We start from the raw sequence: 16,666 nt of genomic DNA, 5'->3' as shown, positions 1-16,666 counted from the left end.
TTTTTAACCATTTATAAATTTTAAATGGCGGCACATAATCAGACCTCAGGGGTCAAAAATGTCCCCATCTGGTTTGATTGATACTTAATTAATATGAAGTGGATTTTTCCCCCACTTTTAATTAAAATTTAATTCAAGCATTTTGACACTACTTCTTTATTCCATTTCAAATTTATATCTGATAAAACCTCATTTATATGAAATGTTTCTTTGTTTTCGGGTAAAAAAATACATTAAATGATCAGTTATTGTGATTATTGTTTTAACAGATTATCACAGACGGGTATAGGTCAAAGTTAATGTAGCAAGCTGTTTTTACTCATTTAATTTACAATTATAAATTCGCTGAACTTTAGTGATGCTGTGAATATTATTTATTTATTTTGATTCACAAAAATAAAGAAAAGCTGAACATATTCAAAAAGTAAGATAAAGAAGAAAACAACAGATAACAGTGTGTGTTACTAAATTCACAGCAACCTGAATGTGTTTGTGGGAACATGAATGTGTTTGAGTGTTTCTGCATCATGTGACCCAGATTTTTGGATCTGCTGTCAGATTGAAATGAAGACGATGAAACCACACAGCAGCTTCAGCTGAGCTGTCAATCAGCAGCAGCAGTCTTATCTGTGGGCCGCAGGGGCTGATGGGAGCTTTGAGGACCTGTTAGAAACCACGTGGCCCTCGTCTGATCTCACAGCTCGTCCTTGTTTGGCCTCAGCTGCATCAGAGCACCACTTCTCCCCAGGTTCACCAGAGGAAACACCACTGCACAAAATGCTTTTCCTCCCAGCTGCTGCTCTGTGCTGTCTGCGTTCAGGTGAGTGTTTCCAGCCAATCAGGAGCCAACAAAGTCAACCTGTAACAAACACTGTCACACTAACCTTCATCTATCTGTCTGTGTCTCTACAGCACTGGTTACCATGGCAGCAGCACAGGTGATTCAGGACGATTTAACATTGACCAGGAGAGTTGGAGAAAGTGTCTCCTTCAGCTGTGGAGGGATACAGCAGTGTGATGGCAATTATGCACACTGGTACCAGAAGAAAGAAAATGAAACATTCAAAGCAGTTCTGCGAATTTATAAAAGTGATTGCAGATTATCCACTCGTTGGAATCATCCTCACAAAGATGATTTCTCAGCTGTGAATAAACAGAATGGCTGTGAGTTTAGGATAGAAAAAGTTAAAATTGATCATTCAGCCACCTACTACTGTGACTGTTGGAAGAGAGGTGCCCACAGTGAGAAATGATCCCTGCAGCCTGAACAAAAACCAACAGATGAACAGAAGTCAAACAGTGTTTGACAGGAAGAGAGCAGTAAACCACAGCCCAGGTTCACAGATTTCACCTCCATCTCAGAGTCACAAACATACTGAGCTCAGGGACGATTTTTATTTACTGCTGTCAGAATTCAATTCTATTTATTTCTTTATTTGAAAAGATTTTTCATCATATTTCAAAATAGAAAAAGGAGGAACAGATGACATCAAACTTCAAACCTCCAAATCCTCAGTGCCACAAATGTTTTTGTGGGACATTTCCACTACAGGCAGTATTTGTATTTTTTGAGGGGGGGGGGGGGGCAAATAAGCGTAGAAGTCCTGTTCTTTTTTTTTCTTTTTTTTTTTTTTGCGTTACACTTATACTTGCGTTATAGTGTAAGTATTCTTCAATTATACCCAGTATAGTAATTATGGATATGCAATATTAATTGATGTTTTTCATAAATCCAGCAATGAACATGTAACAAGAAACGTCATTGAAAAGAAAATAACATAACAGCCTCATCCCTGGATAAGCCAACAACTAATAAAATACTATTGTGAACATTATGAACTCCCCACCACCCGTCCTTATTGGAGGACACTGAACAGACAGCGAAACTGACTTGCAAGGGCAGAACCTGACTGTGATGATGAATTGGTTCTTGTGGGGGTATTGGCAGACAGTAGCAAGAGAGGATGCTTTAGGTGAATGTGATTATGCATAACAGATGTCGACAGATGTTTGATATCTCTGCCTCTGCTGATTTGACTTTTGCACACAGTACATATCACTTTGGTTTCATCTGCAGCACTGATTGTAAAATGCTTCTACACAGAACTTGAGCAAGTTTTTTGGCTGGTGGGGGACCAAGAGGTGTTTCAGCATCAGCAATACTGTTTTCTATTTGATTGCCCAAATCCATGTGGGGAGTTTCTGCTAAGTTAAGGAGTGACGGCTATGGTAAGGTTAATTAGTCTATAGTCTACATCTTGCTGTCTGCAAAAGACAGAGTAACTTATACGTACCATATAGCACGCACAAGTGCATACAATTTGACACAACTACACAAGCATCTTTTGAACCTTTTGAACTGAATGTTAACGTTACTCTATCAACGGCCTATTCGTAAATTACCGAGCTAACAGAGCTGCATAAACAGAGTAAACATGAGAGCACCCGACTGCAGATGTCAATAATGCTGTCATGGTCTGGGTGAGTGCGGGGTTTTTCCACTCCACTGTCTCCACCTTCAGGCAGAGACTCCAATCAGCCTCCACACCTGCACAGCAAATCCAGCATGTCCAAATTAACACTGTCAGATTTGATTTCAACACTATTAAAGTGTCTATATGGGTCCACACCAGAGAGTGTTAATTTAACTCTTTTTGGAGAGTTGGTAAGTTAACGCTGATTTAGTGTTAAACACCAAATCTATCTGGAGTTGATAATTTAACACTTACTAATGCTAACTGGGTGTTAAGAGTTTATATATTAACTTTCAAAGAGTATTTTAGTTTAACTACATAAGAGTTATCTTCTAATTAATTCTAAAAAGTGGAAATTCTACTGTTCTGAACTTCTAGAAATTCCTTTGGAAATAAACATTAAAAAGATTCAATGGTTTTAAAAAACATTTATTCTGAACTGTGCACCACAATTGCAAAACATTTTCTGAAAGATGTAACAATGTACATGTTCTCACTTTCATTAGAATTTTGTTTATCAAAAGGTCTGACATAGGTGAGCTGGTAAATGCAAATAAATAACAGCATTCTCATCACTTATTTCTTCAATACAATATGCACGTCCTTCATTCATCACTTTGTGGAACTTCAACGCACTTCTGCTCTCCCCCATATTCCACCTTCATATTCACGGCATATTCTGTGTGGAGATTGATTAAAAATTGATTAAAAATTAGTTGACACTAATTAATTGCACAAATAATCCGGTAATCAATTGCAGCACAGTAAAAAAAAGGAATCATTTTTGAGCCATTACTTGTGTATTTTCCCAAAAGACAAGGACACAGACAACAGGTAATACTGAACTAAATTTAAAACCTCAACCTTTTTCATTTTTACCTAAACCGTGTGCACAAAGCTCTGGAGGGATCAAAATGCTAACGTAGAACCCAGTCAGGACATATTTAGAAAAAAACGAGCAAACAGCAGCTACTGCTCGTTTTTTGTTTTTTTTTAAGGGAGATCGTTTTCAGGCTTCAAGTAGCACCATTATACCAACATTTCACATTCTAGACATTGTTTTAGGTGTATTTAAGTTGACCAAAAATTTGACTGAGGCTGTAGTATTTGCCCGCAAACAATACATTTCACCTAGCTAAAACAGAATATTATGCTATCACCGAGCAACATGCCTAATGCCTTTCACACAGCTTTTTCTCAACTCCAAAGAGCCACAGAAGTAAAAGCTAATAATAATAAGTGAAACAATCTTTGAAAAAATGACTTACCAAGCATGGCAAACTCAAATATGAAGAGCAAAATGTTCTGAAACGGCTTCACTTCAGCTTCGATTGGAGTGCTGGGGGCGGAGTCTGTGAATTTACTCTATTAGTGTCATAGCCCTTCTAGGAGTTCGGAGTTAAGAGCTCAAGAGTTAATGTTTCCATTGTAACACCTCCAGATTTGACATAGAAACACTCATTTTTAACACTCGGTTTTAACTACTATAATTTTACACCTCAGAGTTATATTAAAGGAATGTGACTCTACTAAGAGTAAAATTAACTCTACTTTTGCAAGAAGACTACTAACACCAATACATTTAACACTTTTGAATTTGCCGTGTGGTTCCAATCTAGCCACCAGCATATAAGACCAGCATTCACAACAGATCTCTGCCAGATCTTCTGCTAACTCACGTCAGTGCTAGGCCGCCAAGCCCTTGTGAGAGCCCTTAACTACTGCTTTTCTCCTCACCGTGTTTTCTTTGTCATAGGACTCACCTGGCAGTCACACTTCCCAAGCTAAGCTACTCACATCTCCGCCTGGACGCTGGTTCTGTCATCTGGTTGCTTCCTTTCCATCATTGGACTACCCCTGCCTGCCTCCCTGCCAAGTCCCTCGCTCCAAGTATACTCTGGACACTCCTCACCCGGAACCCCTTGGACACCCCCTCCTCGCATGACACTTTAACCTGCAACACGTAAGCCCTAACCACCATAGTCTAATCCTTAAGCTGTGATTCACTAGACTGCCACTGACTACTTGTCTCCTCTCATTATAGTGACTGCGTACCTCCATCCAAGCCGCTGCCCCTTTTTCCATTCCCAGGATCCGTCCATGAAATCTAGCACCTAGTCATAGTACTCAGTTTCATGTTCATAGTTTGACTTCATAGTTCTCAGTTAGTAGCTCCCACAGTTCATAGCATTCTCCTGTCATAGCATTCATAGCTTCCTGCTTTGTATATTAACTGGACACTGTAAATAAAGCACTGTGTTCACGCCCGTTTTACCTCCCTCTGTGTCTGCATTTGAGTCCACACCCACAGCCTGGCCCTCTCAGCCGTAACAAATGCAGTGCAATGGATTAATCTCCCGATCTTCGCGAATGTCATAAATTGACTCCAGAACCCAGTTAAGGTACAAAAAAAACCTATTCAACAAAATTAGTCTTTTTTCACTCAGCCGAGTCTCTCTGTTGCTGTGTGGAGCACCCTGTGTCAGTCACTCATCCAGTCATGCACTGCGTTCTCATAAGGAAACTCAGCTTTTTGATATAAAGTTTTTCTTGTTCCCGAATACAAATATATTTTAAAGTATTTGTTTGAAATAAGTATTTGGAAAACACACATTGTTTGTTTGAACCCTTTTGGGTTCGGCTCCACCCTTAATTTTCACCACAATCTCTTCCTTATTGTGGTGGAGGGCTTTGGGTGTCCCAGGAATCCCAGATGCTATGTTGTCCGGGGGCTTTTGCCCCCTGGTAGGGTCTCCCATGGCAAATTGGTCCTGGTTAAGGGAGCAGAAAAAGAGCGATTCCCCTATGAGAAGACCATTGAGGGAACACTTCACTCTGCCCGGGATAGGGTTACTGGGGCCCGCCCTGGAGCCAGGCAAGGGGGTTTGCATGAGGTTGAGCGTCTGGTGTCTGGGCTTTAGTCCATTGCGCCCAGCAGGGCACAGCCCGAAAAAGGGACATGGGCCCATCTGCCTGCAGACCCACCACCTGCAGGAGGCACCGTGGGGGTCGGGTGCATTGTGACCCGGGCGGTGGCAAGGAACAGAAGCCCTGGTGGATGGTTTCCCGGCTATCAAGACTCGGAATTGAGATGTGGAATGTCACCTCACATGTGGGAAAGGAGCCTGAGTTAGTGCGTGAGGATGAGAGGTACCAGCTTGCTCTCACCTCAACGCACAGCTTGGGAACTGGAGCCAGTCTACCGGAGTGGGGCTGGACTCTGTCTCAGTCTGGAGTTGCCCCTGGTTAGATGCGGCGGGCTGTTGTCGTTATCCTAGTATCCCCTCGGCTTGTATGCATGTTGGGGTTTCACCCAGTGGTTGAGAGGGTTTTGCACCTTCCGGTCAGAGAATGGGTCTTGACTGTGATCTGTGCTTATTCTCCGGGTGGTGGTTCAGAGTACCCAGCCTGCTTGGAGTCTCTGTCTGGGGTGCTGGAGTGTGCCCCGCCTGGGGACTCTGTTCAATTTCAATTAAATTAAATTCAATTGTATTTATATAGCATCAAATCACCACAACAGTCGCACCAAGGCATTTTTATATTGTACAGTAGATTGTACAATAACAAATAAAAAGAAAAACCCAACAATCATATGACCCGCTATGAGCAAGCACTTTGGCGACAGTGGGAAGGAAAAACTCCCTTTTAACAGGAAGAAACCTCCGACAGAACCAGGCTCAGGGAGGGGCGGGGCCATCTGCTGTGATTGGTTGGGGTGAGAGAAGGAAGACAGGGAAAAGACATCCTGTGGAAGAGAGACAGAGATTAATAACATATATGATTCAATACAGAGAGGTCTATTAACACATAGTGAGTGAGAAAGGTGACTGGAAAGGAAAAACTCAATGCATCATGGGAATCCCCTGGCAGCCTATTGCAGCATAACTAAGGGAGGATTCAGGGTCACCTGGTCCAGCCCTAACTATATGCTTTAGCAAAAAGGAAAGTTTGAAGCCTAATCTTGAAAGTAGAGATAGTGTCTGTCTCCTGAATCCAAACTGGAAGCTGGTTCCACAGAAGAGGGGCCTGAAAACTGAAGGCTCTGCCTCCCATTCTACTTTTAAATACTCTAGGAACAACAAGTAGGCCTGCAGAGCGAGAGCGAAGTGCTCTAATAGGGTGATATGGTACTACAAGGTCATTAACCTCTTGAGCCCCAAGGGGTTTTCTGAGCTTCCTGCTCGAAAATGCAATGCCTCAATTAACACTAGATTTACTATCCTGCGCAAATTTGCGTAACTTCCCTAAACCCAAAACCCCCTAGAATTACTGGCTTTTTTAATTTTCTGGTGCAAGTCCCAAGGTGTTAAGCACCCCTGCTGAGATTTTCACAGGTCGTCAGCTTGTTCCTCCTACAGCTTTTGTTGTGCAAACCACCCATTATCCTTGAGGCCTGGCACATTTGCATTTGTTCACTTAGAGTTGCTCAGATCCAAGGCAGGCCAAACCTCTGTGTTACAACTTTCAGAAATGCCTGGTAGAAATGCTTCGACTTACTCATGAGATTTTGACCACATTTCTTGCAGTAGTCACAGCTATACTGAATGCACGACCGTTGTTGCCAGCTGCAAGAAATGCTTGGTAGGGAACAGCTGTTTCCTACCAAGGTTCGTTGTCCATTCACACAGTATATTGCAACCAAGCCAGACAAATTTGGGATCAAGTTCTGGATGGCCACGAATTTGGACACCAAATATGTCTGCAGTGCATCTCCTTACTTGGGAAAGGACCCCAGTCGTCAGAAGGGAGAGAGGCTGGCAGAGAATGTGGGCATGAAACTGATGGAGCCGTTTTTGGATGATGGGAGAAATGTCACAATGGACAATTTCTTTACTTCACTGTCACTGTCGCACAGACTGCTGCAGCGCAAAACAACGTTACTGGGCACGGTGAATAAAGTCCGGCGTGAACTTCCTCAACTTGCAAAAGATACTGCAAAGCGAGAGGTGTTCTCCACTTCAGTGCTTAGAAGTGACAGTGTCTCCTTGACAATTTATGCACCTAAAAAAAAAACAAGACTGTTCCATGCACCAAGACGTGACGATCGGTGATGGCAGAAAGAGGAAACCCAACACGATAACAGACTATAACCACATGAATGTATGTGAATACAATTTAACACCAGTGCTACAATGTTTTCTGATGTGTGCTATACAGGCCTATAGACACGCAGGTGGCCAGTAGCGGTTTTCTACAATATGCTGGACCTGGCGGCAGTGAATGCCTACATTTTGTACAAGGCATGTACAGGGTGGACAGGCAAAAGAAGATTGTTTCTGAGTCTTCTAGCTCAGCAACTTCGTTGCCGATTCATGCAGCACAAGGAAATATTAGCACAGAGGCAGGCTGCTGCAGCTTCTGTGCCAGGGACTGTAAAGACAACGCAGTGCCAGGTGCAAGAGAGCTACAACAGGAATCGCAGCAGGTTTACCTGTGCAACATGTCAGAAATTCACCTGTGCCAAATGCAGGGATGATGGACACTGGGTCTGCAAACGCTGTAAAGTTTGAAACACTTTGAAATAAAACAGACTTGTGTACCCATATATTGTGAATGTGTTTCTTTTGTATGTAGGTTGTAACACAGAGGTTTGGCCTGCCTTGGATCTGAGTAAACAAATGCCAGTGTTGCACACAAACACACACACACACACACACACACACACACACACACACACACACAGCAAATCTGCATTTATTTGTCCCACAAGTGGAAAATCTGCATTGTCATTGCAAAAAAAGTGGACAGAGCACGGTATAGAAAGTGCACTATACAAACAATCTGGAAACATATATATGGACACGAGTATTCAAAAATATTGGTGTATGTACACACACACACATCTATCTATCTATCTGTCTGTCTGTGTATATGTGTGTGTATATATATATATATATATATATATATATATATATATATATATATATATATATGTACACATATAGATGTGTCTGTGTGTATAACTAGACTTTATGCATATTATATAGGGTGTGCTATATAAATATATAAATATATGTACAACTCTGTGTATATATGTTTATGGCCAGGCATCCAATGTAGTGACAAGGATTGACAAGAACTAATATTGCATATAAGAAATATTGCATATACAAACTACCGTAGTGTATATTACGCTGCAGGTAAGGAAGGAAAGTAGCCTTGCACGGAAGGAAAGACCTGAATCTCTCATGGTTAGGGGTTGGGGTAGGGTGTGTTTGCACAACAAAAGCAGGAGAACAATGGAGCTGAAGACCTGTGAAAATCTCAGTGGGGTGCCAAGAGGTGTTAAGGTCGGGGGGAATTTACGCAAATTTGCGCAGGCTAGTAAATCTAGTAGTAGGGACTTGCACCAGGGAAAAAAGGCTCAGTAATTCTAGTGTTAAATTGATTATTTCTCTGCAATTACAAACTCCGTCCTTACAATCTTGGTATCAAAATGAAGCTAACACTTGGGACATTTAATCAGAGGTGTAAATATTAAAGCGGATATTACTGTGTCAAAGTTACTGAGACTGGAACACAGAAAAAGGAAGTAGATTTTATTCTCGCCTAATTTTTTTCTTCTTTTGCAGCTAATTCGGTGAATTTTAGTCCGATCGTGGTCAAACTTTGTGTGTTTACGCAGTGATAGCCCTGGAAGCTAGCCAGCCTATTTATAACCGGTTACATGAAGTCTGAAGAATGTCTGGTTCTCGTTTGCGTGTTAGCGGACTTCTGCGCATTTATGTAACTGCTCGTTTAATCGCGGCTTGTTTGCGGTGTGTTTGGTGGTTGTAGAAATGGTTTATATGACATTGTAGCTGAGATTCTGAGGTTTCTGTGGATACCACACATGTCTGGAGTTATATTTCTCAACCGGCGTTATAACCGATTAAACGTGATCTCCTCCCTTTTGCCCCCGGTACCGGGGGCGTGGGGCTTAAGAGGTTAAGATAAGATGGGGCCTGATTATTTAAGACCTTGTATGTGAGGAGCAGGATTTTGAATTCAATTCTGGACTTAACAGGAAGCCAATGAAGGGAAGCCAATACAGGAGAAATCTGCTCTCTCTTTCTAGTCCCTGTCAGGACTCTTGCTGCAGCATTTTGGATTAGCTGAAGACTTTTCAGTGAGTTTTTAGGACATCCTGATAATAGTGAATTACAGTAGTCCAGCCTGGAAGTAATAAATGCATGAACTAGTTTTTCAGCATCACTCTGAGACAGGATATTTCTAATTTTAGAGATGTTGCACAAATGGAAGAAAGCAGTCTTACATATTTGTTTAATATGTGCATTGAAGGACATGTCCTGGTCAAAAATGACTCCAAGGTTCCTCACAGCATTACTGGAGGCCAAGGTAATGCCATCCAAGGTAAGAATCTGGTTAGATACCATATTTCTAAGATTTTCAGGGCCGAGTACAATAACCTCAGTTTTATCTGAATTAAGAAGCAGAAAGTTAGCGGCCATCCAGGTCTTTATGTCTTTAAGACATTCCTGCAGTTTAACTCATTGGTGTGTGTTACCTGGCTTCATGGACAGATAGAGCTGCGTGTCATCTGCATAGCAGTGAAAATTTATGCTATGTCTTCTAATGATGCTGCCTAGGGGAAGCATGTATAATGTAAACAGAATTGGTCCTAGCACCGAACCCTGTGGAACTCCACAATTGACCTTAGTGTGTGAAGAGGACTCTCCAGTTACATGTATTGGTGGTGGTCAGAGGGCCCGGTGGTGCCAGTGTCCGGCAGCCTCACCTGTCTCAGTGCGCCCCAGGGCGGCTGTGGCTACAATGTAGCTTGCCATCACCAGTGTGTGGATGACTGAATGTGTAAAGCGCTATACAAATACAGGCCATTTACCATTTAGAAATTGGAGTCTATTAGATAGATATGATACAAACCTCTGCAGTGCAGTACCTGTAATACCTACAGCATGTTCCAATCGCTCTAATAGGATATTATGGTCAACAGTATCGAACGCAGCACTGAGGTCTAGCAGGACAAGCACAGAGATGAGTCCACTGTCAGAGGCCATAAGAAGATCATTTGTAACCTTCACTAAAGCTGTTTCTGTGCTGTGATGAGCTCTGAAACCTGACTGAAACTCTTCAAATAAGCCATTCCTCTGCAGATGATCTGTTAGCTGTTTGACAACTACTCTTTCAAGGATGTTTGATATGAAAGGAAGGTTGGAGATTGGCCTATAATTAGCTAAGACAGCTGGGTCTAGAGATGGCTTTTTGAGTAAAGGTTTAACTACAGCCAGCTTGAAGGCCTGTGGTACATAGCCGATTATTAGAGATAGGTTGATCATGTTTAAGATTGAAGAATTAATTAATGGCAGGACTTCTTTGAGCAGTTTTGTAGGAATGGGGTCTAAAGGACACGTTGATGGTTTGGAGGAAATAATTATTGAAGTTAACTCAGAAAGATCAATTGGAGAAAAAGAGTATAAATGAATATCAATGGTACTGAAATTAGCTGTAGATAATAGTACATCTGTCGGATGATTATTGGTAATTTTTTCTCTAATGATTAAAATGTTATTTGTGCAGAAGTTCATGAAGTCATTACTAGTTAACGTTAAAGGGATTGTTGGCTCAATAGAGCTCTGACTGTTTGTCAGCCTGGCTACAGTGCTGAAGAGAAACCTGGGGTTGTTATTTTCTTCAATGACTGATGAATAGTTAGATGTTCTGGCTTTATAACAGGATGTCCTGTCTCGACCATAACATCCTGTTATAAAGGCTAGATTTTCATGCTGGCCTAAAATGATCTACCCTCCAGTGGTTTCGGTCCTACTTGTCAGAAAGGTCTTTTCATGTCAGTATGGGCCCCCACAAATCCAAAATAGCCCCTCTTAAATACGGTGTACCTCAAGGCTCTATTTTGGGTCCTGCCCTGTTAGCACTCTATTTGTTGCCATTGGGCTCCATCTTCTCACGGTACAGCATTTCTTTTCACTGTTTTGCTGATGATTTGCAGATTTATCTACCTTTAAAAGCAGGGGCAGACCATCCCCAGCTCTTATTACGCTTCCTTGACAATGTCAAACAGTGGTTGACGCTAAATTTTTTAAAGCTAAATGAAGATAAAACTGAAGTCGTGATTTTTGGCAACTTTAATCACATCGACAGCGCTCTGGTCCCCCTTTCCTCCTATTGTAAAACACATGTAAAAAACCTCGGTGTCGATCTTAATGGTTCTTTTAAAGTGAATAAGCAGGTGATTGCAGTAGTTCAGTCCTGCTTCTTTCAGTTAAGACAGCTACCTTAGGTAAAACCATATGTCCCGGCTAACGTCTTTGAATATGTTATTCAACTTCTCCTTACTTGCAGCTTGGACTACTGCAATTCATTGTATTATGGTCTAGATCAGGCCACCATCCATCGTCTTCAGATGGTCCAAAATGCAGCTGCTTGCCTGCTAACTGGCACCAAACGGAGAGAGCATATAACCCCAGTGTTAGCTTCTTTACACTGGCTTCCTGTCTCCTACAGGATCCAATTTAAACTTTTACTTTTTGTTTTTAAGTCACTTAACGCCTGAGCCCCTTCTTACCTGTCTGAGCTCCTCTCTGCTTATGCTCCAGGAAAAACCATGAGGTCTACCTCTAAATTAATGCTGTCCATCCTACGGACTACTCTCAAATCTCGTGGTGATAGATCCTTCTCTGTGGCAGGTCCCAGACTTTGGAATAGTCTCCCCGTAATATTAGATCGGCACAAACACTTGAGCAATTTAAATCATTACTAAATACACATTTTTATGCCCTGGCTTTTAACACACTTATTTTAAATAGTTTTAGTTATTGTTTTATTTCGTTTATTGTCCTATTATTGTTTTATATTGTTATTATTCTATTACATTGTTGTTATTTAATGCCATTTTTATATTGTTAAGTAGTTTGTGCAGCATGGGCCCACAATAATTATTTGTTGTGGGTGATGCCTGGAGGGGCATGATTAGGAGGATCTGAACCTGAGCTGTGTTTTTTTTTTTTTTTTTTTTTTTTTTGGGCAAACCACAGTTTGGCAATAACGACACCATTTTCGAACATAAGTGCACATGGCACAAGGATGCTCTAGGTTGCTGATTGATTTTGTAATCTTATCACCAGACCTGCACCCATATGTTTTGGCACTTGGCTGCAAAGAGGGGTTGAGCTGTCAACTGATCACTACCTGGTAGTGAGTTGGATCAGATGGTGGGGGACGATGCTGGACAGACCTGGTGCACCTGAACGTATAGTAAGGGTGTGCTGGGAATGCCTAGCAGAGGCCCCAGTCTATAAGATGTTTAAGAAAGGGGACCGGAGGGTGCGGGGGGTGCCTACTGGGGTCAGTGGAGGAGCTGGCCCCAGGGAGGGGCCTCTTGCTCCCTTCCTTACCTCCCCATCTCCAGGTGCCTCCCTCTTCCCGCTCCACCACAATCACCCACACATGCAGGGCCTTGGGGTGCAGGTATGTCACCAGCTTTCCCCCTTGGTCTGTGTCTAAATGTCAGATCGGGTATTAGAGGCCCACCTGTCTAGAGAAATCTCAGGTCCTCCAAGGTATGGAGGTCTGCTCATCTGGAGTGCCAGCAGCTGACACCCTCAGACATCGGTGCATTGATGGTTCTTGGTGTCAGGGACTGCGCGCTCAGGTATGTACCAACTTACTCCCGGTGGCTGCTTGTCAGGGCCTGGCACCTGTGGCTCGGTTGGGCCCCTTCGGGGGGTGTGGTGCCCTTGGCCTCTGCGCCTGGGGCTCGGTCACTCTGGCACAGCACATTTAAGGAGCATCCCTGAAGCATCAGAAAGACATCACATAATTATTGATTATTTTTCTTTCACATCATTGATGGGATAAATGGACTGGTGCTTATATAGTGATTTTCTATTTTCATGTGGACTAAAGTAGCGGACTGACCAACAGACTGACATTAACATCAGAGCCGTGCTGCTAGTGTGGCTAAAAGAAAAGAGAAGAAGAGACAGTCATGTTGATATGAACATTAGAGAAACACATCATGGAGCTGAAATATGATCCTGCTTCCTCATTTGGACTCATTCACCTCAGCTGACACATTCAACAGCAGACAGGTTTTTGTAGCAATCTGTCTCACTGTGGGAGTGGCAGCAAGATGGTACTTCATCTTTGGCTCTGGAACTAAACTGTCTGTAACAGGTAAGAACAAACATTTATTTTCCTTCAGTTGTTTTATTGTAGAAGCTGAAAATGTGTTTAAAGTCAGTTTCTGCTGCTTCAGGCTTTACATGTTAGTTTTTCATCATTAGTAGAGAATTCATCTGCAGCCATTGTTACATAAGAAAAGCTCAATAATCTCTGAAAACATGTTGAAATCTCACTGAACAACTAAAGTTATTCTTTATTTCTGCAAATATTAGTGATGTTACAAATATTTAGGATTTGATCATCTCAGTAATTCTGCACCATCTGCTGGTTTTTAACAGAAGATCATATTTGATGTTAAAATTAAATTAATATAGATTAACAAATATGGTTTCAGGAACTATTTGCTTTATGCTATATATTTTTTAATAGTCAAACATTCATGTAGCTACTTCTAAAAGTGTCTTCTGGTAAAAACTTTTTTTATAAAAACAAATGCTGGTTAGAAAACTCAGAAATGATCTGACATATAAATTTAGGATGAATATGACATTGTTAAACTCTGATATGTATTTCTGAGATTAAGGCGTGTTTGTGGATTTGTACGTGACAAAAGTTAATAATTCTTACATTTTTCAAAATACTTTTCGATACATATTTGGATTAAATATATTTTGTCAAATAATTTTTATTTTATGACACAAAATATATTTTATGATATTTTTAATTACAGAAAACGTTTTATTCACTATTTCAGTTTTAGTGGTTGAAAATGTTTGCTACAAGTTTTTTTTATGTGAATAAAAACATAACTTAAAATATTCACTGCATTACTTTTCCAATTTTTACACAAAAATATTTAAGAATAAATAATTCTGAAAGACAAATATGGTCTTTATGGTAACATATCAAAGACAAAAATAATGGAAATTTTATCTGCTGAATTGAATTTTGTCAAATGATATTTAATTTTATTAATAATACAAAACAATATAAAAAAGATGAATTTATTTTTGGGCAGAAGAGTCTCTCTGTTAGAACTCGTGTCTAAGGACTAATATGGAAAATACATTTTCACTTGTATAAAGACAAATGTATATATTTTAAAATTGGAATGAATTCAATTTCTATAAAACAACAAAAAACGAACACATGACGAATTAAACTGAAATGAATTGAATTTGATTTTAAAACCATGCTGAGTGTTCCACGTGTGAGCCATGATGACATGAGGTGATGACTGTGTTTGATATGAAGCTGAATCCAGTGTATGTAGTGAACTTTGTATTGATGAGTAGTTTAGTGATCAGAGTCCATGTAGTTTCCAGGATCAGACTGAATGCAGTGCAGTGCTGGAAGCTGCTGCTGACTGTGTGAATGTGTGTCTGTGCTGCTTGTTGCTGCTGTCAAACTTCAGATGAGCAGGTAGTGAAGCCCGTGGTGAGCGTGTACCCAGCAGCATCCAGAGCCCACCTGGAGGGGAACAGCTCCCTGCTGTGTGTGGCCTCAGCCATGTTTCCTCCTCTGGTCCAGTTCTCCTGGAAAAGACAGAAGAAGAACGGCGGAGAAGCGGAGGAGCTGCCCCCTGCTGAGGGAGAGCAGCTGGAGCTCAGAGAGTCGGGACGCACCATTGCCATCAGGATGGTTGATGGGAGTGATTCTGACACATATAAATACAGCTGCTGGGTGAAGCACGAGGGGGGCACAGTGGAGGCCCAAACACAACAAGGTAATGAAGGCTTGGTGACTGTGTTCAGCAGTGATTCAGCTTCATGTGGAGATGCTGTCAAAGGGAGCAGAGGACTGACATTTCTCACTGCAGCTCCAAACATTTGACTCCTTTTCTGTTTCAGAGCTTCCAGCTCTTCCACCAGCCCTGTATGTTCCTTCTCTTCCTTCTATTCACGAGGTGAAGCTGCTCTGCCTGCTGTACACAGTGCTGATAGTGAAGAGTCTGGTGTACTGCTGTGGACTCTTTCTGCTGATGATCCTCACAAACAAGGGAGCGTCCACCAACTGCACACATGCTGACTGACTGTTTTCTGCTCGCCTTTTCTCACCATCAGATTTCCTCGAGTCAGCAGTCAGAAATGTCAATTAACTTTGAGTTGGTTCAATGTTTCATTATTGAACAGTTGATGTTTTCACATATAATCATTTTAAACGATCCAGTATATATGTACATAATAAACATGTTTAAAATGTTTTTATGAAGCGTAGCTTCTCAAATTGTTATTCTTTGTACATTTGTGCAGAAAAAACTCAGTTGATACATTCAGAACCCACCATAATAAAACAACAGTGTAGTTATTTGTTTGAAGCAAAAATAAAAATTGGATTGTTAAAAATGTGTTTCTTATTTTTCCTGTGATACATAACCTGTGTGACTGCAGCATTCACAGATCATAAACTTGCTCTCCTGCAGCAGACGGGCTGTGTGGGTTTCTGCTCTGCAGCCTCCACACCGTTAGCTGTGGCTTTTCACTTTAATAACACAATGACAGTTACAAGCATGAACTCTGCTTCAAGTTATTCAGGAAGCATCTGTGTTCATGTGTGTGAGAGAAACAAAGTGTGAACTCAGAGCTGTTACAGAGTTGATGTTTAGTACGATCACAGCAGAAAAATACAAGATGAAGTCTAAACATTAAATCCCACAGAACTCACGTAGAACCATTATGATTTAAAAACACTGAAAAGTGAATAAATTAAGACAACATTTGTAAAAACAATTTCACAAGACACCATCAGTTCAGATAGATATTGAGCATCTTTCTAACTTTCTAATAATCATAAATATGTAAAACATTTAACTTCCTGGGACCTAGTGTCCACATATGTCGACAACACATTTTGGGTTGTCTAGACCAAATTACTACATTTTGCTCTACAAGGGCCTGATATGCACTTACGAGGACATCATACTAACACTGTCCCATTGAAAAGTGAATGTCCTCATATGTGGATCTCATTTTTCTCAGAAACAAAAACATTCATCAGGTCCCAAACAGCCCAAAGAGCAAAGAGAAATTAAAAATGTATTTCATGTAAGAGTTTGTGTCTCAGGAGGTTAAAATAAATGTGTCGTTGAT

General features: G+C 41.1%; 1 protein-coding gene and 2 long non-coding RNA genes across 4 annotated transcripts; 2 read left to right on the top strand and 1 right to left on the bottom strand.

Moving 5' to 3' along the window:
- The first annotated feature begins 612 nt into the window (after positions 1–612).
- Positions 613–15,686, top strand: LOC120434452 (immunoglobulin lambda-1 light chain-like). Of its 2 annotated transcripts, XM_039602586.1 has the most exons (5): positions 613–820; positions 913–1,233; positions 13,581–13,628; positions 14,992–15,359; positions 15,397–15,686. In XM_039602586.1, exons 1-5 carry the CDS (start codon positions 778–780, stop codon positions 15,607–15,609), a joined length of 993 nt encoding a protein of 330 aa, XP_039458520.1. In that variant the 5' UTR covers positions 613–777; the 3' UTR covers positions 15,610–15,686. The 2 variants fall into 2 exon arrangements, with proteins under 2 accessions (XP_039458520.1, XP_039458519.1); XM_039602585.1 differs by lacking the exons at positions 613–820; positions 913–1,233 and having other exon boundaries at positions 13,371–13,628; positions 14,992–15,303; positions 15,428–15,683.
- LOC120434458 lies at positions 2,888–3,791 on the bottom strand. The gene is made up of 2 exons (XR_005609102.1): positions 3,743–3,791; positions 2,888–3,153 (listed from the first exon to the last, which is right to left on the bottom strand). It is a non-coding gene; the product is annotated as an uncharacterized LOC120434458 (long non-coding RNA).
- LOC120434457 lies at positions 4,055–4,606 on the top strand. The gene is made up of 3 exons (XR_005609101.1): positions 4,055–4,153; positions 4,231–4,437; positions 4,519–4,606. It is a non-coding gene; the product is annotated as an uncharacterized LOC120434457 (long non-coding RNA).
- Positions 15,687–16,666: the final 980 nt, after the last annotated feature.

Source organism: Oreochromis aureus, linkage group 18, assembly GCF_013358895.1.
Source record: "Oreochromis aureus strain Israel breed Guangdong linkage group 18, ZZ_aureus, whole genome shotgun sequence".
Lineage (NCBI taxonomy): Eukaryota > Metazoa > Chordata > Actinopteri > Cichliformes > Cichlidae > Oreochromis > Oreochromis aureus.
This window is presented reverse-complemented; position numbering and strand designations above follow the sequence as displayed.